Source organism: Lampris incognitus, chromosome 8 (assembly GCF_029633865.1).
Source record: "Lampris incognitus isolate fLamInc1 chromosome 8, fLamInc1.hap2, whole genome shotgun sequence".
In the NCBI taxonomy this organism is placed as follows: Eukaryota; Metazoa; Chordata; class Actinopteri; order Lampriformes; family Lampridae; genus Lampris; species Lampris incognitus.
This window is the reverse complement of record NC_079218.1, coordinates 61368603-61395337: the sequence shown is the minus strand read 5'-3', so window position 1 is coordinate 61395337 and position 26735 is coordinate 61368603. Positions and strand designations below refer to the sequence as shown.

Sequence of the window (26735 nt, the reverse complement as noted above, 5' to 3'; positions counted from 1 at the left end):
AGCGCCTCACTGGCCTTGTGATTCTCAGAGTGAATCATAAAATCAGTGAGAGAATCACATACAGTGATGTTATCAAGGGTTTTGCTGCTGTGAAGTCACGTAGAGTCAAGATCTAAAAGATACTCTACTGTGAGCTATACTGGTAACTCTACTGAGAACTACTCTGTCTGTGAGCAGAGAATGTACTGTGGGTTATACTGAGAGATATACTGAGAAATGTACTGAGAAATATACCGTGAGTTATACTGAGACATATACTGTGAGTTATACTGAGAGATATACTGGTAACTCTACTAAGAACTACTCTGTCTGTGAGCAGAGAATGTACTGTGAGTTATACTGAGAGATATACTGTGAGTTATACTGAGAGATATACTGAGAGATATACTGAGAAACATACTGTGATTTATACTGAGAGATATACTGGTAACTCTACTAAGAACTACTCTGTCTGTGAGCAGAGAATGTACTGTGAGTTATACTGAGATATATACTGAGAAATGTACTGAGAAATATACTGTGATTTATACTGAGAGATATACTGAGAAATGTACTGAGAAATATACCGTGAGTTATACCGAGACATATACTGTGAGTTATACTGAGAGATATACTGAGAAATGTACTGTGAGTTATACTGATAACTCTACTGAGAACTACTCTGTCTGTGAGCAGAGAATGTACTGTGAGTTATACTGAGAGATATACTGAGAAATGTACTGTGAGTTATACTGAGAGATATACTGAGAAATATACTGTGATTTATACTGAGAGATATACTGTGAAATGTACTGACAAATATACCGTGAGTTATACCGAGACATATACTGTGAGTTATACTGAGAGATATACTGTGAAATGTACTGAGAAATATACTGTGAGTTATACTGAGAGATATACTGAGAAATATACTGTGATTTATACTGAGAGATATACTGTGAAATGTACTGAGAAATATACTGAGAAATATACCGTGAGTTATACTGGGAGATATACTGTGAGTTATACTGAGAGATATACTGAGAAATATACTGTGATTTATACTGAGAGATATACTGTGAAATGTACTGAGAAATATACCGTGAGTTATACTGAGACATATACTGTGAGTTATACTGAGAGATATACTGAGAAATATACTGTGATTTATACTGAGAGATATACTGTGAAATGTACCGAGAAATATACTGAGAAATATACCATGAGTTATACTGAGACATATACTGTGAGTTATACTGAGAGATATACTGAGAAATATACTGTGATTTCTACTGAGAAATATACTGAGAAATATACTGTGAGTTATACTGAGAGATATACTGAGAAATATACTGTGAGTTATACTGAGAGATATACTGACAAATATACTGTGATTTATACTGAGAGATATACTGTGACATGTACTGAGAAATATACTGAGAAATATACCATGAGTTATACTGAGACATATACTGTGAGTTATACTGAGAGATATACTGTGAAATGTACTGAGAAATATACTGTGAGTTATACTGAGAGATATACTGCGAGTTATACTGAGAGATATACTGAGAGATATACTGAGAAATATACTGTGATTTATAGAGATATACTGTGAAATGTACTGACAAATATACTGAGAAATATACTGTGAGTTATACTGAGAGATATACTGAGAAATGTACTGCGAGTTATACTGAGAGATATACTGAGAAATATACTGTGATTTATACTGAGAGATATACTGTGACATGTACCGAGAAATATACTGAGAAATATACCATGAGTTATACTGAGACATATACTGTGAGTTATACTGAGAGATATACTGACAAATATACTTTGATTTATACTGAGAGATATACTGTGAAATTTACTGAGAAATATACCATGAGTTATACTGAGACATATACTGTGAGTTATACTGAGAGATATACTGTGAAATGTACTGAGAAATATACTGTGAGTTATACTGAGAGATATACTGAGAAATATACTGTGATTTATAGAGATATACTGAGAAATATACTGAGAAATATACTGTGAGTTATACTGAGAAATATACTGTGAGTTATACTGAGAAATATACTGAGAGATATACTGAGAAATATACTGTGATTTATAGAGATATAGTGTGAAATGTACTAACAAATATACTGAGAAACATACTGCCAATTATACTGAGATATACTGTGAGTTATACTGAGAGATATACTGTGAGTTATACTGAGAAATATACAGTGAGTTATACTGAGAAATATACTGAGAAATATACTGCGAGTTATACTGAGAAATATACTGGGAACTACTATGGGCTACACTGCCAGATATACGTTGTAGCACTATTTTTTTCTGACCAATTTTCTTATTTATTTTTGACAAAGTTTGCAGGTGTACATTAACAAAAAAGTTCAGTATACAAGTGTACATACATTTTTTACAATATAGTACATTATAGCGCCATTACTAAATATTTTAAAAGTAATATCATTGTTGCCTGTCCGATTTTATCTGTATTATTATTAATTTGGGGGGGAGGAGGCCCATTTTCAAAATCTCGCCTAGGGCCCAGCAGACCCACGGGCCGGCGCTGACTACCACCAAGGCCTTGCAGTGTTTACAGACACACCATGACTACCACCGAGGCCAACGCACCATGACTACCACCGAGGCCAACGCACCATGACTACCACCGAGGCCAACGCACCATGACTACCACCGAGGCCAACGCACCATGACTACCACCGAGGCCTTGCAGTGTTTACAGACACACCATGACTACCACCGAGGCCAACGCACCATGACTACCACCGAGGCCTTGCAGTGGTTACAGACACACCATGACTACCACCGAGGCCAACGCACCATGACTACCACCGAGGCCAACGCACCATGACTACCACCGAGGCCAACGCACCATGACTACCACCGAGGCCTTGCAGTGTTTACAGACGCACCATGACTACCACCGAGGCCAACGCACCATGACTACCACCGAGGCCTTGCAGTGTTTACAGACACACCATGACTACCACCGAGGCCTTGCAGTGTTTACAGACACACCATGACTACCACCGAGGCCAACGCACCATGACTACCACCGAGGCCAACGCACCATGACTACCACCGAGGCCAACGCACCATGACTACCACCGAGGCCTTGCAGTGGTTACAGACACACCATGACTACCACCGAGGCCAACGCACCATGACTACCACCGAGGCCAACGCACCATGACTACCACCGAGGCCAACGCACCATGACTACCACCGAGGCCAACGCACCATGACTACCACCGAGGCCTTGCAGTGTTTACAGACGCACCATGACTACCACCGAGGCCAACGCACCATGACTACCACCGAGGCCTTGCAGTGTTTACAGACACACCATGACTACCACCGAGGCCAACGCACCATGACTACCACCGAGGCCTTGCAGTGGTTACAGACACACCATGACTACCACCGAGGCCAACGCACCATGACTACCACCGAGGCCAACGCACCATGACTACCACCGAGGCCAACGCACCATGACTACCACCGAGGCCAACGCACCATGACTACCACCGAGGCCAACGCACCATGACTACCACCGAGGCCAACGCACCATGACTACCACCGAGGCCAACGCACCATGACTACCACCGAGGCCCACGCACCATGACTACCACCGAGGCCTTGCAGTGGTTACAGACACACCATGACTACCACCGAGGCCAACGCACCATGACTACCACCGAGGCCTTGCAGTGGTTACAGACACACCATGACTACCACCGAGGCCAACGCACCATGACTACCACCGAGGCCTTGCAGTGGTTACAGACACACCATGACTACCACCGAGGCCAACGCACCATGACTACCACCGAGGCCTTGCAGTGTTTACAGACGCACCATGACTACCACCGAGGCCAACGCACCATGACTACCACCGAGGCCTTGCAGTGGTTACAGACGCACCATGACTACCACCGAGACCAACGCACCATGACTACCACCGAGGCCTTGCAGTGTTTACTGACGCACCATGACTACCACCGAGGCCAACGCACCATGACTACCACCGAGGCCAACGCACCATGACTACCACCGAGGCCAACGCACCATGACTACCACCGAGGCCTTGCAGTGTTTACAGACGCACCATGACTACCACCGAGGCCAACGCACCATGACTACCACCGAGGCCAACGCACCATGACTACCACCGAGGTCCGGCTGATGGCTCGGTGTGTGTGTGTTTGTGTGAGTGTGTTTGTGTGTGTGTGTGTGTGTGTGTACCGGGTTTGTGGACAGGACTCTGTGTTACAGGTCCGGCTGGTGGCTCAGGGTGTGTGTGTGTGTGTGTGTGTGTGTGTGTGTGTGTGTGTGTGTGTGTGTGTGTGTGTGTGTGTGTGTGTGTGTGTGTGTATGTGTGTGTGTGTGTGTGTGTGATTGTGTGTGTGCCGGGCTTGTGGACAGGACTCTGTGTTACAGGTCCAGCTGGTGGCTCAGGGTGTGTGTGTGTGTGTGTGTGTGTGTGTGTGTGTGTGTGTGTGTGTGTGTGTGTGTGTGTGTGTGTGTACCGGGCTTGTGGACAGGACTCTGTGTTACAGGTCCAGCTGGGGGCTCAGGGTGTGTGTGTGTGTGTGTGTGTGTGTGTGTGTGTGTGTGTGTGTGTGTGTGTGTGTGTGTACCGGGCTTGTGGACAGGACTCTGTGTTACAGGTCCGGCTGATGGCTCGGGGCTTGTTGATGTCGGAGCAAAAGGTTCTGTGGACCATCTTCCCATCAGCCTTCCTCCTGCAGCCGAAACGTGTGTACTGCTTCCCTGTTAACAAGAAACAACACTAACACCTCTGTCTGCCTGTCTGTCTGTCTGTTTGTCTGTCTCTCTCTCACCTCCTCCACAGGGTTTGGAGCAGTGAGACCACTTCTTCAGAGCCCACTCGTAGAAGACGGTGTCTTCCTGCAGTAGGTTGTTGTCTAGAGAGGAGCTGAGCTGCTCGTGCAGGACGTACCTGTAAGACAGGCTGACCTTGGACTCACCGCTTGGATGCACCTGGCAGACAGACACCCGGTCACCCAGACAGACAGATACAACCAGAGAGACAGACAGTCAGCCAGACAGACAGACAAATACAACCAGAGAGACAGTCACCCAGACAGACAAATACAACCAGAGAGACAGACAGTCAGCCAGACAGACAGACAAATACAATCAGAGAGACAGTCAGACAGACAGACAGACAGACAAACAGATACAACCAGACAGACAGACAGTCAGCCAGACAGATACAACCAGACAGACAGACAGTCAGCCAGACAGACAGACAAATACAACCAGAGAGACAGCCAGACAGACAGACAGATACAACCAGACAGACAGACAGACAGACAGACAGCCAGACAGACAGACAAATACAACCAGAGAGACAGTCAGCCAGACAGACAGATACAACCAGACAGACAGACAGTCAGACAGACAGACAGACAGACAGACAAATACAATCAGAGAGACAGTCACCCAGAGAGCCAGATACAACCAGAGACAGTCAGCCAGTGAGACAGATACAACCAGACAGACAGTCAGCCAGACATACGGATACAACCAGAGAGACAGTCAGCCAGACAGACAGACAGATACACCCAGTCAGACAGACAGATACAACCAGCCAGACAGTCAGTCAGCCAGACAGATACAACCAGGGAGACAGTCAGTCAGACAGACATACAATCATAGAGACAGTCAGCCAGCCAGACAGACACAATCAGAGAGACAGTCACCCAGACAGACAAATACAACCAGAGAGACAGACAGTCAGCCAGACAGACAGACAAATACAATCAGAGAGACAGTCAGACAGACAGACAGACAGACAGATACAACCAGACAGACAGACAGTCAGCCAGACAGACAGACAAATACAACCAGAGAGACAGCCAGCCAGACAGACAGATACAACCAGACAGACAGACAGTCAGCCAGACAGACAGACAAATACAACCAGAGAGACAGTCAGCCAGACAGACAGATACAACCAGACAGACAGTCAGACAGACAGACAGACAGACAGACAGACAGACAGACAGACAGACAGACAGACAGACAGACAGACAAATACAATCAGAGAGACAGTCACCCAGAGAGCCAGATACAACCAGAGACAGTCAGCCAGTGAGACAGATACAACCAGACAGACAGTCAGCCAGACATACGGATACAACCAGAGAGACAGTCAGCCAGACAGACAGACAGATACAACCAGTCAGACAGACAGATACAACCAGCCAGACAGTCAGTCGGCCAGAGAGATACAACCAGGGAGACAGTCAGTCAGACAGACATACAATCATAGAGACAGCCAGCCAGACAGACAGACACAATCAGAGAGACAGTCAGTCAGCCAGACAGACAGATACAATCAGAGAGACAGTCAGCCACACAGACAGACATAATCAGAGAGAAAGTCAGCCAGACAGAAAGACAGATACAACCAGAGCGACAGTCACCCAGACAGACAGACACAATCAGAGAGACAGTTGGCCAGAGACAGACACACTCAGAAAGACAGTCAGCCAGATAGACACAACCAGTCAGACAGACAGATACAACCAGACAGAAAGTCAGTCAGCCAGACAGATACAACGAGGGGGACAGTCAGCAAGCCAGCCAGACACAATCAGAGAGACAGTCAGCCAGACAGACGGATACAATCAGAGAGACAGTCAGCCAGACAGACAAATACAACCAGAGAGACAGTCAGCCAGACACAATCAGAGAGACAGGCACCCAGACAGACAGACACAATCGGAGAGAAAGTCAGCCAGACAGAAAGACAGACACAATCAGAGAGACAGCCAGACAGACACAATCAGAAAGACAGTCACCCAGACAGACAGACACAATCAGAGAGACAGTCGGCCAGAGACAGGCACAGTCAGAAAGACAGTCAGCCAGACAGACAGACACAATCAGAGAGACAGTCAGTCAGCCAGCCAGACAAATACAACCAGAGAGACAGTCAGACAGACAGACAGACACAACCAGAGAGACAGTTGGCCAGAGACAGACACAGTCAGAAAGACAGTCAGACAGACAGACAGACACAACCAGTCAGACAGTCAGACAGACAGATACAACCAGACAGAAAGTCAGTCAGCCAGACAGATACAACGAGGGGGACAGTCAGCCAGCCAGCCAGACACAATCAGAGAGACAGTCAGCCAGACAGATGGATACAATCAGAGAGACAGTCAGCCAGACAGACAAATACAACCAGAGAGACAGTCAGCCAGACACAATCAGAGAGACAGTCACCCAGACAGACAGACACAATCAGAGAGACAGTCGGCCAGAGACAGGCACAGCCAGAAAGACAGTCAGCCAGACAGACAGACACAATCAGAGAGACAGTCAGTCAGTCAGTCAGTCAGTCAGCCAGACAAATACAACCAGAGAGACAGTCAGACAGACAGACGGGTGACAATCAGAGAGACAGTCAGATAGACAGTATAAGCAGTATAAGCGCTGTTGTATAAGCAGTGGAGCTTTTTTTGCAGATTTTCCCGCCTTTTTTCTCCCCAACTGTACTATGCCAATCACCCCACTCTTCCAAGCCATCTCGGTTGCTACTCCACCCCCTCTGCTGATCCGGGTAGGGTTGCAGACTACCACATGCCTCCTCTGATACATGTGGAGTCGCCAGCCGCTTCGTTTCACCTGACAGTGAGGAGTTTCACCAGGGGGACGTAGCGCGTGGGAGGATCACGCTATTCCCCCCTGTTCCCCCTCCCCCCTGAACAGGTGCCCTGACCGACCAGAGGAGGCGCTAGTGCAGCAAACAGGACACATACCCACATCGGGCTTCCCACCCGCAGACACAGCTAACTGTGTCTGTAGGGACGCCCGACCAAGCCGGAGGTAACACAGGGATTCGAACCAGTGATCCCTGTGTTGGAAGGCAATGGAATAGACGCCTACACCACATGGACGCCCCAGCACTTGAGCGTTTGAGGTGTTGTGTGATGATCTGAAACCAGATCACAGCCATGATGTTACTCTTCATTTAAAGCCAGTCGTCTTCCTCAGTGTACTCAAGTTTAGATAAAGGTTTGAATGCTATTTGTGAGAACTGACTCACCATGACCAGAAGGGAATATTTGTGATAACTGACTCACCAAGACCAGAACGGAATATTTGTAATAACTGACTCACCATGACCAGAAGGGAATATTTGTGAGAACTGACTCACCTTGACCAGAAGGGAATATTTGTGATAACTGACTCACCATGACCAGAACGGAATATTTGTGATAACTGACTCACCATGACCAGAAGGGAATATCTGTGATAACTGACTCACCATGACCAGAACGGAATATTTGTGATAACTGACTCACCATGACCAGAAGGGAATATTTGTGATAACTGACTCACCATGACCAAAAAGGAATATTTGTGATAACTGACTCACCATGACCAGAAGGGAATATTTGTGATAACTGACTCACCAAGACCAGAAGGGAATATTTGTGATAACTGACTCACCATGACCAGAAGGGAATATTTGTGATAACTGACTCACCATGACCAGAACGGAATATTTGTGATAACTGACTCACCATGACCAGAAGGGAATATCTGTGATAACTGACTCACCATGACCAGAACGGAATATTTGTGATAACTGACTCACCATGACCAGAAGGGAATATTTGTGATAACTGACTCACCATGACCAAAAAGGAATATTTGTGATAACTGACTCACCATGACCAGAAGGGAATATTTGTGATAACTGACTCACCAAGACCAGAAGGGAATATTTGTGATAACTGACTCACCATGACCAGAAGGGAATATTTGTGAGAACTGACTCACCAAGACCAGAAGGGAATATTTGTGATAACTGACTCACCATGACCAGAAGGGAATATTTGTGATAAGTGACTCACCATGACCAAAAAGGAATATTTGTGATAACTGACTCACCATGACCAAAAAGGAATATTTGTGATAAGTGACTCACCATGACCAGAACGGAATATTTGTGATAAGTGACTCACCATGACCAGAACGGAATATTTGTGATAACTGACTCACCATGACCAACACGGAATATTTGAGCGGTCCTGTGGTCCTGAGGCTCTCCTGGCTATGGTTGTTACTGTACTCCCAGGCCACGCCTCTTTCAATCACCACACAGGATTCTGGGAAATCCTGGCCATCGTTGAGGAATATGAAGTTTGTCTCCTGGTTTTTCACCACTACCGGAAGACACAACCAGACAGCCACAAGAAACCGGTCAGGTTTCTATGGCAACAATAACAGTCTCTAAGTTGCTAGGTTTTCCAAACTGATGAGCATCTGGCATCTTTAGCAACCAGTTAAGACAAACTACTCTGGATTGTTGTCAGAAGAAATGCTTCTTCCATTAACATCAAAATACCTCCTCTGATCAGGGAGTGAGGTCAAACCACTTCCTCTCACCTAGGATGTGAGGACTTCCTGTAGACTCCTGGATCAAAAGATGTCTGGCTCCTCTGGGAATCTCAAGGATCTTAAGATAACCTAGAAGACACCATAAACAAATCAACAAGTACAACATTACATACTGATACACATGGTACACAGACAACAGTACCTCTCTTTGCTGTTGGATGATGACTTATGTGTACTGTAAAGTTTAATGTAGGTTTTTGCTATTTTTGTTTGTTTTGTTTTGTTTTTTCTCTGTCTTGTTTTTAAATGTATGTATTAAATCTATGTATGTATTAAATGTATTGTTTTTATGTGGACCCCAGTAAGACTAGCGGTGCTTTAGGGCACAGCTAATGGGGATCCTGATAAATAAACATAAACATAAACCTCCAACAGACCAACGGAGTACCACAGTACATACTGATGATACACATGGCACACAGAAAACAGTACCTCAAACAGACTAATGGAGTACCACGGTACATACTGATGATACACGTGGTACACAGAAAACAGTACCTCCAACAGACCAACGGAGTACCACAGTACATACTGATGATACACGTGTACACAGAAAACAGTATCTCAAACGGACTAAAGGAGTACCACAGTACATACTGATGATACACATGGTACACAGAAAACAGTATCTCTAACAGACTAACACAGTACCACAGTACATACTGATTACACATGGAACACAGACAACAATACCTCTAACAGACTAACATAGTACCAAAGGGCATATTGATACACATGGTACACAGGAAATGTATTTTGGCCCTAAACCATTCAGTGCTTTATAAACCAAGACCAGAGTTGTAAAATCAATTCTTTGACGGACAGCAAGCCAGTGTAGCGACCTCAGGACTGGAGTGATGTGGTCCCCCTGAATAGGCGCACCGCCCGACCAGAGGAGATGCTAATACAGCGACCAGGACACATACCCAAATCCGGCTTCCCACCTGCAGACACAGCCAATTGTGTCTGTAGGGACACCCGACCAAACTGGGGGTAACACGGGGATTCGAACCAGCGATCTCCATGTTGGTAGGCAATGGAATAGACCGCCACGATCTTTGACGCCCGATTTTTGTTTAAATGAAGAAAATTCTGAGACATCCAATATGGATTTGTTCAATGCACATACTCAGTGCTTGTATGGGATTATAATCCACTGGTGATATGGTTATGTAAATCTGTGTGTCGTCTGCATAATTATGGTAACAATTTTGCTGTTTTGCCTAATCTGGACTAGTGGGAGCATATACACTACCGTTCAAAAGTTTGGGATCACCCAAACAATTTTGTGTTTTCCATGAAAAGTCACACTTATTCACCACCATATGTTGTGAAATGAATAGAAAATAGAGTCAAGACATTGACAAGGTTAGAAATAATGATTTGTATTTGAAATAAGATTTTTTTTACATCAAACTTTGCTTTCGTCAAAGAATCCTCCATTTGCAGCAATTACAGCATTGCAGACCTTTGGCATTCTAGCTGTTAATTTGTTGAGGTAATCTGGAGAAATTGCACCCCACGCTTCCAGAAGCAGCTCCCACAAGTTGGATTGGTTGGATGGGCACTTCTTTGAGCAGATTGAGTTTCTGGAGCATCACATTTGTGGGGTCAATTAAACGCTCAAAATGGCCAGAAAAAGAGAACTTTCATCTGAAACTCGACAGTCTATTCTTGTTCTTAGAAATGAAGGCTATTCCATGCGAGAAATTGCTAAGAAATTGAAGATTTCCTACACCGGTGTGTACTACTCCCTTCAGAGGACAGCACAAACAGGCTCTAACCAGAGTAGAAAAAGAAGTGGGAGGCCGCGTTGCACAACTGAGCAAGAAGATAAGTACATTAGAGTCTCTAGTTTGAGAAACAGACGCCTCACAGGTCCCCAACTGGCATCTTCATTAAATAGTACCTGTTAGAGCCTGTTTGTGCTGTCCTCTGAAGGGAGTAGTACACACCGGTGTAGGAAATCTTCAATTTCTTAGCAATTTCTCGCATGGAATAGCCTTCATTTCTAAGAACAAGAATAGACTGTCGAGTTTCAGATGAAAGTTCTCTTTTTCTGGCCATTTTGAGCGTTTAATTGACCCCACAAATGTGATGCTCCAGAAACTCAATCTGCTCAAAGAAGTGCCCATCCAACCAATCCAACTTGTGGGAGCTGCTTCTGGAAGCGTGGGGTGCAATTTCTCCAGATTACCTCAACAAATTAACAGCTAGAATGCCAAAGGTCTGCAATGCTGTAATTGCTGCAAATGGAGGATTCTTTGACGAAAGCAAAGTTTGATGTAAAAAAAATCTTATTTCAAATACAAATCATTATTTCTAACCTTGTCAATGTCTTGACTCTATTTTCTATTCATTTCACAACATATGGTGGTGAATAAGTGTGACTTTTCATGGAAAACACGAAATTGTTTGGGTGATCCCAAACTTTTGAACGGTAGTGTAGATGTTAAACAGAAGAATCCCCACAATGGAGCCTTGGGGAACGCCATAGGTCAGTTTCGTAGACTCAGAACTGTAATTACCTATAGACACAAAGTAGTCCCTGTCCTTCAAGTAGGATTCAAACTAGTTTAGTGCTGTGCCAGAAAGTCTCACCCAGTTTTCCAATTGGTGTATTATGTTGTAGTCGACTGTATCAAATGCAGCAATGAGATCCAATAATACCAGGGCTGAAATTCTGCCCCTGTCTTTATTTAAGCGGATATCATTAAAGACCTTAACAAGAGCAGTCTAAGTGCTGTGGTGTGGTCGAAATCCTGACTGGAAGACATTGAAACTGTTGTTTAGTGCTAAAACGTTGTTGAACTGCTGGAAAACAGCATAGTACATTCATCATTCATTCATCATCAGCCGCTTCTCTGGGGTCGGGTCACGGTGGCAGTAAGCTAAGTAGGACACTCCAGATGTCCCTCTCCCCAGCAATGCCCTCCAGCTCCTCCTGAAGGATCCTGAGGCGTTCCAAGGCTAGATTGGACATGTAGTCACTCCAGCGAGTTCTGGGTCTATCCCAGGGTCTCCTCCCAGTTGGCAGTGCGTGGTAAACCTCCAAAGGTGCCCAGGAGGGATCCTAATCAGATGCCAGAACCACCTCAACTGGCTCCATTCGACGCAAAGGAGCAGCGACTCTACTCCGAGCTCCTTCCAGATGTCCGAGCTCTTCACCCTATCTCTTAGGCTGAGCCCAGACACCCTACGGAGCAGTGGCGCCGGCAGCCACAATCCTGTACACACCGTGCGCTATTAGCCAGTGATGTTAACACCACTCATCAGCCTTCAAATGTATTTGCGTCAAACAGTGTGAGTGGCAGAAAAAAAACCCCCGAACAAAATCATAAAAAAATGTATACACGGTAGTACAGGATTATAGCTGCAGGCGCCACTGCTATGGAGGAAACTCATTTCAACTGCTTGTATCCGCGATTTCACCCTTTCGGTCACTACCCAAAGCTGATGGCCATAGGTGAGGGTTGGAATGAAGATTGACTGGTAAATTGAGAGCTTTGCCTTCTGGCTCAGCTCCCTCTTCACCACAACGGTCCGGTACAACGTCCGCATTACTGCTGATGCTGCACCAATCCGCCTGTCAATCTCCCGCTCCCTCCTACTCTCACTCGTGAACAAGACCCCGAGATACTTGAACTCCTTCACTTGAGCCAACAACTCATCCCCAACCCAAAGGGAGCAATCCATCATTTTCCAGTAGAGAACCATGGCCTCAGACTTGGAGGTGCTGACTCTCATCCCAGCCATTTCACACTCAGCTGCAAACCGCCCCATTGCACGTGGGAGGTCGCGTTCTGATGAAGCCAACAAAACTACATCATCTGCAAAGTGCAGAGATGCAATCCTGAGGTTCCCAAAATGGATACACTCCTCACCTTGGCTGCGCCTTGAAATCCTGTCCATGAATATCACAAACAGAATCGGAGACAAGGGACAACCTTGGTGGAGTCTGACACCCACCGAAAATGTGTTTGACTTTGTGCCGAGAACGCGGACACAGCTCTCACTTTGGTTATACAAGGACAGGATGGCTTGTAGCAACTGCCCCGGTACCCTATACTCCCGCAGGAGCACAGTCCATACTGAGTACATACAAATGTTACACAGACAACAGGACCTCTAATGGACTAGTGACTTAAATGTGTCCCTCTCTAGTCTCCTCGATTCAGTTGCACCTCTCACTACCAGAGCTAGGCGACTAAAGAGGCCTACACCCTGGTTTAATGATGAGACACGTGCTCTTAAGCTGACCTGCAGGAGACTGGAACGTAAATGGCGAAAATCAAAACTGGAAGTTTTTTACCTATCGTGGCACGAGTGTTTATTGAAATACAAGGATGCTTTATCTGCTGCAAAAACATCGTATCTCTCTCACTTAATAAATATTAATAAACATAACCCCAGATTTCTCTTTGACACTGTATCTAAACTTACTAAAAAGCAGTCGTCTATTAGCTGCTCACCATTCACAACCCATGAATTTCTAGATTTTTTCTGCAATAAGGTTGATGAGATCTTAAGACAAAATTATTTCTTCAACTCCATCTACTCCTGCAGATCCTGTCTTACTAAATTCATATCTACATAATGAGTCACTGACAGTTCCAGTTATTACAGCTTTTGAGACTATCTCTCTTGATACTTTGACTAAGTTCGTGTCAGCTTCTAAACCAACTGCTTGCCTACTTGATCCCTTACCAGCAAAACTTTTCAAAGACCCCTGGCATTTTCTGGGACCTACAATGCTAGACATCGTTAATTTACTAATGGCATTGTTCCCAGCAGTCTTAAGACAGTTGTGGTTAAACCTCTACTTAAAAATCCGCACCTTGATCCAGGGTCTCTTAATAACTATCGACCATTCTCTAATCTTCCATTCTTCTCTAAAGTACTAGAGAGAGTTGTGTATCAACAACTTTCGACCCATATAAAAGAAAACGATCTATATGAACCTTTTCAGTTGGCTTTCAGGCCCTGTCACTCCACTGAAACTGCTCTGACCAGAGTGGTAAAGGATCTCTTACTGGCTATTGACTCTGATTCCACTTCTGTGGTTCTACTATTGGACCTCAGTGCAGCCTTTGACACCATTGATCACTCTATACTTTTAGATAGATTATATTGTAATTTTGGTGTCTCTGGCTTAGCTATCTCTTGGCTTAAGTCCTACTTATCCGGAAGAACACACTGTGTCTGCTATAATAATATTATATCAAAATTTTCTGACGTTAAATATGGTGTGCCTCAGGGCTCAGTTCTTGGCCCTCTACTTTTCTCTCTTTACATTACAGCTCTTGGCCAAATTATATGCAGTTATGGAATATATTTCCATTGCTATGCTGATGATACTCAGCTGTATGTGCCTATAAGGGCTGATGATCATACTCAAATGACTAACTTAGAGGTCTGCTTGGCTACTGTGAAAAACTGGATGTCACTTAACTTTCTGCTTTTAAATTCAGATAAAACCGAGATGCTAGTCATTGGCCTTGCTAGACACAGACACCAATTTGATCAAGTAACGATAACAATCGACAACTCTGTGGTTTCACAAAGTGTGGCAGCCAAAAATCTTGGTTTTTACGTTTGATCCCAGCATTTCCTTTGATAAGTACATTAAAGAAATCACCAAGACTGCCTTTTTCACTTACGTAACATAGCTAAAATTCGGTCTTTTCTCTCCATGGCTGATGCAGAGACTCTAATACATGCATTTGTTTCATCCAGACTTGATTACTGTAATGTTCTGTTCTCAGGTCTGCCACATTCTAGTACTAAAAGTCTTCAGATGGTTCAGAATGCTGCTGCTAGAATCCCAACTAAAACTAGGAAATTTGACCATATTACACCAATTCTTGCCTCCCTTCATTGGCTTCCTACCCATGTTAGATCAGAATACAAGGTGCTTCTGCTGACTTATAAAATCCTAAATGGGCTTCCCCCATCTTACCTGTCTGATCTCCTTAAACCTTATATGCCATCTCGAGCTCTTTGTTCTCAAAATACAGGGCTCCTGTGTGTACCCAAAGTTAAAAAGAAGTCAGCTGGTGGCAGGGCCTTTTCCTATCGGGCTCCATTGTTGTGGAATAACCTACCTGCTGCCACCAGACCATCAGAGTCTGTTGAGTCCTTTAAATCCAAACTTAAAACTCATCTTTTTGCCTTAGTTTACAATTAGTTGCCTTTAAGTTGAGTGCTTCACAACCTGTACTGGATGGTGGGTTGGTTTTCTGTCTCAATGAATTTACCAACCACTGTTCTGCCGACGAGATTATCGAGTATAGAATACAGAGTATAGATTATGACTAGTTGATGACTTAATTGATTATGGCTAATGACTATTGCAAACTGTTCTCTTCTCTAACATGTCTTTTCTCTCTCTCTGAACGATGTCTTCTCCTTTCTCTTTCTCTGTGTTTGAATGGTGTCGTGTGAGTCTCTCTTGCGTGCATGTGCAGTCAGTTCTCCTCCCAGGTCTCCGTGGTGATGGTGGTCGCCATTTGGATGCTGCCTGTCCTTACACTCCTCACATAAGTTTTTCTTTTATTACATGATGATGCTGGTCGCATGGCTTGGGTCCTGGACTGCTCCGTTGGCATGTGGACACTGCCCGGCATCCTGTGCATCATGTTCTTCATACATTTTATGTCCATTATAATTCTGTTATCCTCTTTCAATGTTGTATTATGTAAACTGCGTGAACACAACATCCATTGCACGCTGTCCGTCTTGGGAGAGAGATCCTCCTCTGTCGCTCTCCCTGAGGTTTCTTCCTATTTTTTCTCCCTGTTAAAGGGTATTTTTTTAGGGAGTTGTTCCTTATCCGATGAGAGGGTCTAAGGACAGGATGTTGTGTTGCTGTTAAGCCCACTGAGACAAATTTGTAATTTGTGATATTGGGCTATACAAATAAAATTGATTTGATTTGATTCTACTAACATAGTACCACAGTACATACTGATACACATGGTAAACAGAGAACAGGAACTCTAACAAACATACTACACAGTATGTACTGACAACCATGGTACCCAGAAAGCAGGAACTTTAACAGACTAACATAGTACCAGAGTGCATACTAATACACATGGTGCACACACAACAGTACCTCCAACAGACTAAAGGAGTACAATAGTACATACTGATGATACACATGGTACAAAGAAAATAGCAACTCTATCAGACTAACATAGTGCCATAGTACACACTCATACATGTGGTACACAGACAACAGGAACTCTAAAAAGACTAACATGGTACCACAGTGCATACTGACACACATGCTAGAAAGACAACAGTACCTCCAACAGACTAACAAAGTACCACAGTGCATACTGATACACATGGTACACAGACAACAGTACCTCTAACAGACTAACATAGTACCATAGTACCATAGTACATACTGATACATGTGGTACACAGACAACAGGAACTCTAACAGACTAACATAGTACCACAGTACATACTGATACTTCGGCAGTCCATCGAAATGATGATGACGGTGATGCAGTTTAAGCTCGGCAAGCACGCCTGTGGGCTGCATTAGAGTGACAATATCGTCCAATATCGTCTGTTATGTCTTGCATCGTGGGCCTTATCATAGGCTTCTTGTCTCTTTTGTTTAACAGCTGTTCTCGATTGCCTTACTGTGGAGCGCCATCTCTGTCTGTCCACGGCAACTGTCTCCCAGTTGGAGTCATCTATGCCGCAGATCTTATTGTGGCGCTTGAGCATATTTTAAAGCGTAGCTTCTGGCTTTCCTGTTTCCTTTTCCCCTGGCACAGCTCCCCGTAGAAAACCTCTTTTGGTAGGCAGTTGTCTGGCATTCTTCTCACGTGGGCGGCCCATCTGAGCTGGGAGGCTGTTGTTTGGGCTTCAACACTGACAGTACCAGCACGTCTCAATACTTCCATGTCGGGCACCTTGTCTTCCCATCTGATCCGCAGCAGCATTCGCAGATGACGAAGCTGTATGCTGGTGAGCTTCTTGGTGTGCTTGCGATACAGGGACATGCATTCAGTGGAGTATAGTAGAGACGGGAGAACAGCTGTGTTGTAGAACTTGATTGTTGTTGTCAGCCTGATGTCATGGTGGCATTATTATGGATCCCACTGCTTTTCTTGGCACTCTGCCTCTGATTGGCCAGTACTCGTTGCCTCCGTTGGTTGGGTTGGTTAAGGTTAGGGTTAGGGCGGAGTTAGGTTTAAGGTTAGCTAATCAGAGGCAGAGTAGGGGTGGGTCTTCCTAGAATCCTAGCGCCTGGATGCTACGCTGGGTGTGTCTTGCCCAGAAAAGCAGTGGGATCCATAATAACGCGTCATGGTGGGACCAAAGTCATTTGTGGAGGGCACCAAAGGCTTTTGTCGCCCCTTGGATTCGTCTGTCCACTTCTAAGTCAGAGGAGTTGGTATCTGTCCCAGCACTGCCCAGATAGGTAAAGCACTCAGTGGTCTTCAGAGTTGCTCGATTAACCAAAATACCAGGCTGACCTTCTTCGGGGCTTTTCTGAGGGGGAGGCTGGTGTAGAAGCTCTGTTTTGGAGATGTTGATCTTCAGTCCAAAGAGGGTAGCCGGTGAAGAGAAGGGGACTATTATTTCTTGCCTTTCTCCAGGATCATTGGCAACCAGAGCTGAGTCATCTCCATAGAAAAGCTCTTGAACACAGAGTCCTCTAGTTTTGGTTAACGCCTTGAGTCTCACAAGATTGTAGAGGTTTCTATCTGTTCGGGTCCTGATGTACAAGCCACCTCTCAAGTTGGCTGACACTGTTTCTAGGACTGCAGCGAGATATAACGTGAATAGGGTTGGTGCAAGCATACATCCCTGCTTCACTCCATGCTTGATGTTGAAAGCATCGCTGACGTCTCCTCAAATTGATACGTTCCCTGTCATCATCGTGGAAAGGTCTGATGATGCTGATCAGTTTCTGGGGGCAGCCATAAGTCTCTAGCACTTTCCACAGTGTCTCTCTACCAACAGTGTCAAAACGTTTTTGAAAAGTCCACAAAAACAATGTAAAGTGGCTGGTGCTGTTTGGTCGCTTTCTCTTGGAGTTGTCTCAGGGTGAATATCATGTCTGTGGTGGCTCTACCAGATCTGAAACCATGTTGGCTTTCAGGCAACACTTCTTCTGAAAGGATCTTTATCCGGTTCAGTATGATCTTAGCCAGGACCTTTCCAGCACTCGACAGAAGTGAGATCCCACAGTGGTTTCCATAATCGCTTCGTTCACCCTTCTTCTTGTAGATGGTCACAATCAAAGCATCTTTGAAGTCTCGAGGAAGGCATAGGTTCTGCCAACAGGTATTATAGAGCTTTAGTAGCTCTGACTTAAGTATTTAGCCGCCATGCTTCAGGATGTCTGATGGGATGCCATCTTGTTCTGGTGCCTTCCCACTTCTGGTGTCTTTAAGTGCGTTCTCTACTTCAGCCACTGTGATCGGCTGACAGAGGTTGTCTCTTATCGGCCTTCTTGTAAGCCACTGGCATGCATTTTGATCTGCTGATCCTTCTTGATTCAAGAGGGTGAAGAAGCGCTCCTTCCATTTTTCTGCGATCTCTTTCAGGTCAGTACACAGCTTACGTCCATCTGCTATTTTTACTGGTGCTATCGTATTGCTTCTTGGGCTGTATATGGCTCTCAGCACAGAGAAGAGTCCATGCATATCATTTCGATCGGCTAAGGCCTGCAGCTCTTCTGCTTTCTTGCTGCACCAGTTGTCCTTCATCACGCTAATCTCCTTCTGAACCTTCACTTTAATTGCCTTGAAGGCCAAGTTCTCTTTTAGGTGGGCATTGTGAAGCATTTGCTTTTCCTGTAGCAGTACTTGGATGCTTCATCTTGATCCTGGAACCAGTCAGGCGATTTTCTTTTTGGATGACCAAGCACCTCTTTTGCTGAATTATAGTCTCTTACTTGCACCTGTTGCAACCCTTTCTTCATCTTGAAGAGCAGATGTGATTGCTGCAGTTAGTCTCATTGGATGTTCTGTGCTCGCTAGCTTGTTGGTATCCAGTTTCTCCAGTGCTTCACAGGGTGTTTTTTGTGACATCATCTTTAGTTTCGTTTTCAGCTGTGTTTGGACCAGGTAGTGATTAGTTGAGCATTCTGCTCCACGCATCACCTTTGTTGAGAGTACTTCTGTCAAGATTGCCCTGCAAGTCACAACATAGTCTAACAAATGGAAATGCTCTGATCTTCGCTGCATCCAGGTGAAGTAGTTCTTTTTGGGCTGAGAGAAGAAGGTGCTTGCAATACACAGGTCACGCTCAGCACAGAAATTCAACATAAGGTCGCCATTGGTATTTTTATTGCCCTTGCTAAACTTCCCGATGACACCCTCATAGGTTAAGTGGTCCTTGCCAATCCTTGCATTGAAGTCTCCTAAAATGAGAAGCTTGTCTAAGCTTGGTACACTGTCCGCTACTTCAGCCAATTTCTGGTAGAAAGATTCCTTGTCTTCATCTGGATACGCCATGGTTGGAGCATACACATTGATGAGTGATAAGAAGCGTTCTCCGCCCACAGGGACTCGGAGACTCATAATCCTCTCAGAAATTTCTAATGGTAAGAGTGGGCAATCTGGATGCAATTCTGTTGGTAATGGCAAAGGCCACTCCAGCATCTCTCCTTCCATCGACTTTTCCAATCCAGAAGAAGGTCTAGTTGCTCTCTTGTATTTGTCCTTGGCCTTCAATCCTTGTTTCTTGGAGAGCAGCAATGTCAATGCAGTATCTCTCTAGCTCCTTAGCAATCAACGCAGTTCTTCTCTCAGGTCCGATGTGGTTGTCCAACATGGTCTGAACATTCTATGTAGCAACACTCAGTTTCACTTTCTTTCATTTTCGACCACTGAAGTGACGACCCGCTGGCCGCGGCGAACCAGCCAGGTAGTCCATGAACAAGCCTTTTTTTTTAACCCATCTTTTCTAGGGGCTTCCCCTTACGGAGCAGGCAGTGCTTTCCCTGAAAAGGACTGCTCGGACACTCACACAGCTTCCTCGACCCTGTTGCCAAGGATTCAACAGAGTTGCGACCATCACATGTGAGTCGCCTATGTGCAGAGGTCCCGCTAGTAGCTTCCAGCTCCTTAAGCCTGCAACCGTCACATTCATTCTGTCGCCATAGGACTTTGTAAACAAGCTCTCCTCGTAAGTGCTGTTCCCATCGAGCTATCCTCACATCACGCCTTGCATAGTAGTTAAGACAGTCGGTGTTGTGCCCCTGCCAAACAGCCTCTCTGGACCTCAGAACCCATTTCTAAGTGGCACACCGTAGTGCAACAAGCTCAGTAGATAAAGAGGTTGCCCCGCAGTGACAGCTTACTTGTCAAGTGATGCCATCTATTGACCAACAGAGTGGTCCCTCTGCACGCCATCTGATATTTGTGCCATTGGTCTGATAGGGCTCATGATCGTATTGGGCTCTTCTGCCGCAAACACCATCGAGTGCCCTGCTGTCAGCGTCTTTTTGGATTTGAATTCGGAGTTACCGCCTAGCCTTTTCCTGAAGAGGCAAATCGAAAAGGCAGTAGAAACAGATGCAGATAGTAGCATCTACTGTCATAATGGTGTGCATTTTAACTTGTGGAGTGATTCTGAATTCCTGGTTCATCTAGAATAGAGTAAGTATCACCTTTCTTGCTTAACAAGTTGCTATTAGTCTTATTCCAGCTGCTTGAGTATTAGCCCTTTTCTCTATACATCTGCTGCTGGTTCCTGGTGGGAACTAGTGGGATCTTATTCTAGCTGTAGCCCCCCCCACATAGTGTGTCCTTAAATATTTCTTGTTGCCTAGCTGTTTTGACTTAGTTATCTTTTTAGCCTATACATATATTCCTTGGTAACTTGCTGTTTGCAGTTTTAATTGTATTGTGTGAGGTTTGATAGAGTTTTACATAAGTGACCAGTTTCTGGGCAATAGGCCTATTTTCCGTGTACCTCTCTGGCCAATTGGGTAAGTGGCCAGGGTGTGGCCTGCACTCCTGGTAGACAAACAATTAGCAACTGCTGTTCAGTTTCCAAGCATCAGGCAAACAGGTCTAGGTTGAACGAAGGCTAGAGTGAACAAAGGCAAGCGTGACTTTTTCAAGCCAAGACTTCGTCAAGCATGGACTGCTCTTTTTAGATCTGGTCAGTCATCTGTATTTTGTGTACCTAGTATAGACTAAGTGTTTCCTTCGCATTCCTGTCCTTTCCTCTTCCCAGGGCTGGCATAGACATTGGGTCACTCCTAGGTGCTGCGACCCTACCAATCTCATCTATCCCACTCTCTCCACTCATGTTGAGCAAGTGGTGACGGGAGGGTTCTGGAATTGCCAGTCTGCGGTGCCGAAATCTGAGTTTATCTCAGGCTACGCATCCTTGCTCTTCCTCAACTTTCTTGCTCTAACTGAGACCTGGATCATGCCAGATAACACTACCACACCCGCAGCTCTGTCTGATGTGTACTCTTTTTCTCACACTCCCAGAGCTGGGAGGCAAGGTGGTGGTACTGGCCTGCTAATCTCCCTGAAATGGAAATACTCTCTTACTGTCTCTTATCACCATTGTGGCTGTGTACTGGCCACCAGGCACCCTTGGTGAGTTTCTGGAGGAGCTTGACACATTTGTCTCGCACTTCCCTGTCGATGACTCTGCACTTATCCTTCTCAGTGACTTCAACATCCACACTGACAAGCTAGATCCTCTTCTCTCTTTCCTCTCCTCCTTTGACCTTCACCTCTCACCCTCATCTCCTACCCACAAGGCTGGCAACCAGCTAGACCTTATCTTTACTAGACACTGTCCTATTTCCAATCTCTCTGTTACTCCCCTCCAGCTCTCTGACCACTATTTCATGTCCTACTCTCTCTCCCTCTCTTCACTACCCCTACCCACATGTAGACACCTCCGCTCCCTCTCCGCCACTGATCTTTCTTTCTCTGTTACCTCTATCCTCCCTACACCTGAATCTTTCTCTCTCCTACCCCCTGACACTGCTACTGATCTTATTCTCTCTACCCTCTCCTCTTCTCTGGACAATATCCGTCCCCTCACCTCCAGGCCTGCACGCCCAACTCCACCTGCCCCTTGGCTGTCCGACTCAGTATGTACTGACAGACGGAGACTGAGAGTGGCAGAGCCCAAATGGAGAAACGGCAAACTCCCAGAGGACCTTCTCAACTTCCAATCTCTTCTTTCCACTTTCTCCTCCTCCCTTTCTGCTGCTAAGGCTGCCTTCTATCGCTCTAAAATCCTATCCTCTGCCTCTAATCCTAAGAAACTCTTTGAAACCTTCTCTACACTTCTTCAACCCCCCACCTCCTCCTCCTACTTCCTCCCTGATGACTTTGCTAATTTCTTTGACAAGAAGGCAAACGACATCAGATCCTCCTTTTCTCACCACCTGGTTAGTGCTGCTTGCACTATCCCACCCTCTGCATCCTCCCTCACCTCTCCACGTCCCACCCTATCCCACCTCGCTCCCCTCTCCCCTGACGAGGTCCTCAACCTCATCACATCCAGTCGCCCCACCACATGCTCCCTTGACCTGGTCCCCTCCCCTCTTCTTCAGTCTATAGCACCTGAACTCCTTCCCTTTCTAACCCACCTCATCAACACCTCCCTCAAGGCAGGATGCTTTCCATCTGCCTTCAAGACTGCTAGAGTCACCCCCCTTCTCAAGAAACCATCACTTAACCCCTCTGACGTCAAAAACTACAGACCGGTTTCCCTTCTACCCTTTCTATCCAGAACTTTCGAACGTGCTTGTCTTTAACCAACTTTCTTTGTACCTCCACCAGAACAACCTCCTGGACCCCAACCAGTCTGGTTTCAGGGTGGGTCACTCGACAGAGATGGCCCTCCTTGCAGTGACAGAATCGCTGCACTCTGCAAGAGCAAACTCTCTCTCCTCTGTCCTGATACTCCTGGATCCGTCAGATGCATTTTACACAGTGAACCACCAGATCCTCCTCTCTACCCTCGAGGGGCTGGATGTCACAGGCTCTGCACTCTCAATGTTTGCATCCTACCTGATGGGTCGCTCCTACCAGGTGACATGGAGGGGATCTATGTCGGAGCCTCACATACTGACTACAGGCGTTCCACCGGGTTCGGTTCTGAGTCCTCTCCTTTTTTCCCTGTACACGACATCCCTGGGTTCTGTTATTCGCTCACATGACTTCTCTTACCATTGTTATGCCGATGACACCCAGCTGATCTTGTCCTTTCCTCCCTCTGACACACAAGTAGAGACACACATTGCTGCGTACTTGACTGACATCTCGGAGTGGATGGCGACACACCACCTGAAGCTCAGTCTGGACAAGACAGAGCTGATGTTCCTCCTTGGGAAAGGTTGCCCGCACTGAGACATGGCCATCACCATTGACAACACCGTGGTGAAAGCCAACGCGGACTGTGAGGAATCTGGGTGTGATCCTGGACGACCAACTGTCGTTAGCTGCAAACATTGGATCGGTTGCCCGCTCCTGCAGGTTTCTCCTCTATAACATCAGGAGGATTCACCCATTCCTCACCGACGAGACGGCACAGGTGCTCATCCAGGCTCTGGTCATCTCCCAGGTGGACTATGGCAACTCCCTCCTTGCTGGCGGCCATCAGACCTCTGGAGCTTGTTCAGAAAGCTGCAGCTCGTCTGGTGTTCATTCTCCCTAAGTTCTCCCACACAAGTCCCCTTCTCATGTCCCTACACTGGCTCCCAGTAGCTGCTGACATCCAGTTTAAGACTCTGCTACCCTAAAGGACAGTGAAAGGAACAACCCCTTCCTATCTCCAGGCCATGGGCAAGCCCTACACTCCCGTCCCACCACTTCGCTCTGCTGCCTCGGGATGCCTGGTTGCCCCGTCGCTCAGAGGCCCCTGCTGCCGATTTACCCAGTCACGGCTCTTTTCTGTCCTGGCCCCACAGTGGTGGAATGAGCTCCCCACTGATGTCAGGACAGCGGAGTCGCTGCCCATCTTTCGGCGCAGGTTGAAAACTCACCTCTTCAAGAACTACTACCCTGTTACTTGTTCTTAACACTTTTCGTATTCAGTCATTTAAAAAACAAATAAATCTCTTTCTTGCACTTTCACTTTAGCACTGGTTTTGCTCTTAGATGCTTGTTTAGATGCACTTATGACCTCTGATGACTAGTAGTTCTCCTGATCTCCTACGTTAAATGATGCACTTATTGTAAGTCGCTTTGGATAAAAGCGTCGGCTAAATTACTGTAATGTAATGTAATGAATTGTTTTGTAACAACAAATATCTTGTTTAAATAGATTTATTTCTTTGCATAAGCAAAACGCCTCTTGTTAGTGTTTTTGTTTCAGTACTCCAGCAGCGTTGCTGATTTCTTCTCCGTGACTCTCCTCTGATGACCAACCTGCAGTTTCTTTGAAGAAACTGCCAGTATCCATTACATTTAGCTAGTTTGACTTCAGGGACAGAGGCTCATGCAGGGTCCCACAAAGCCGTCCACATTGTCGTGTGTGCGCACAGTGAGCACAACTTTCCAAGTGGACGCCAGGTTTGAACAATGGCATGAGGAAGAAAGAGATGAAGTATAACAGTGTGTGTGTGTGTGTGTGTGTGTGTGTGTGTGTGTGTGTGTGTGTGTGTGTGTGTGTGTGTGTGTGTGTGTGTGTGTGTGTGTGTGTGTTACCCTGTTTCTTGGTGCTGCGGGTGAAGTTGCCCTTGATGATCTTGCAGGAGGAGTTGTCTCCTCCACAAACACCACAGCGGTCCTCCTGTTTGTCTGAGGCAACCTGGTGGTCACAGCCCACATGCTGCACAGTAGAACAGAATAGTATATAATAGAATAGAATAGTTAAGTAAAAGAATAGAACAGAACAGTTATAGAATAGGATAGAACAGAATAGAATAGAATGGAATGGAACAGAGCAGAGCAGAACAGAACAATATAGAACAGAATAGAACAGAACAATTCAGAACAGAACAGTATAGAACGGAATGGAATGGATCGGAATAGAAGAGAAAAGAATAGAACAGAATAGAACAAACTGGAATAGAATAGAATGAACGGAGCGGAACAGAATAGAATAGAAAAGAACAGAACAATTCAGAATAGAACAATATAAAATAAAATGAAACAGAATGGAATGGAGTGGAATAGAAGAGAAAAGAATAGAACAGAATAGAACAAACTGGAATAGAATAGAATGAACGGAGCGGAACAGAATAGAATAGAAAAGAACAGAACAATTCAGAATAGAACAATATAAAATAAAAGGAAACGGAATGGAATGGAGTGGAATAGAATAGAATGGAACAGAGCAGGGCAGCATAGTATAGAATAGAACAGAACAGAACACACTAGAATAGAACAGACTGGAACAGAACAGAACAGTCCAGAACAGAAGAGAATAGAATAGAAAGGAATAGAACCTAACAACATAACAGAATAGAATGGAACAGAACAGAACAGAGCAAGACGGAGCGGAATGGAACATAACTTAACAGAACAGAACAGAGGAAGACAGAGTAGTATAGAATAGAATAGATTAGAACGGAGCAGAACAGAGCAAACAGAACAGTATAGAATGGAACCTAACAGAACAGACTAGAATAGAACAGAACGGAGCAAGACAGAGTAGTATAGAATAGAATAGAATAGAACAGAACAGAATAGTATAGAATGGAACGTAACAGAACAGAAAAGAACAGGACAGAATAGAATAAAGCAAACGGAACAAATTTTAGCTCCATCCCTCTGATACTGAAGTCTGTTGGTACTCCTGTCATCCACAACACATAAGCTGTCTCCACTGCTTTAAAAGTTGATTCAAAAACTTTCCATTTTGAAGCTTGTTGGTATCTTCTATTCCAAACGGATGGATCTTTGATGCTTCATGAATATTGTCTGCATTCAATTTGTTGACCCAGGAAACTTGTATGTTGTACTACAACCTGAAGTTGAACTAAATTAAGTACCATGTCACTGATAATAGAAACGATTTCATGAATCCAGGAGTACAATAATCATCACGGCACAGACCAGCAATGAAGAGGAGCTTCAACTCTACATACCATACCAACATACCATACCAATAATACCATTCCATAATATACCATACCATACATTCCTACACTATACCATATCCTGTCATACCGTACCATATTATACCATACCATACCATAGCATATATTACCACACTATACCATATCATACCATACCATATTATACTATACTATATGATACCATAACATACCATACCACATATTACTACACTATACCATATCA

The 26735-nt window shown here is 45.1% G+C and overlaps 1 protein-coding gene across 2 annotated transcripts in view; it reads right to left on the bottom strand.

Moving 5' to 3' along the window:
* Positions 1-26735, bottom strand: part of LOC130116828 (A disintegrin and metalloproteinase with thrombospondin motifs 2-like) — a 304782-nt gene that overhangs the window by 49419 nt on the left and 228628 nt on the right. For both annotated transcript variants that reach the window (XM_056284894.1, XM_056284895.1), the window contains exons 16-20: positions 25137-25260; positions 9460-9540; positions 9073-9236; positions 4869-5028; positions 4665-4797 (exon numbers count right to left, since the gene is read on the bottom strand). In XM_056284894.1, coding sequence (XP_056140869.1) covers positions 4665-4797; positions 4869-5028; positions 9073-9236; positions 9460-9540; positions 25137-25260 — 662 coding nt within the window. The remainder of the gene's footprint in view (positions 1-4664; positions 4798-4868; positions 5029-9072; positions 9237-9459; positions 9541-25136; positions 25261-26735) is intronic.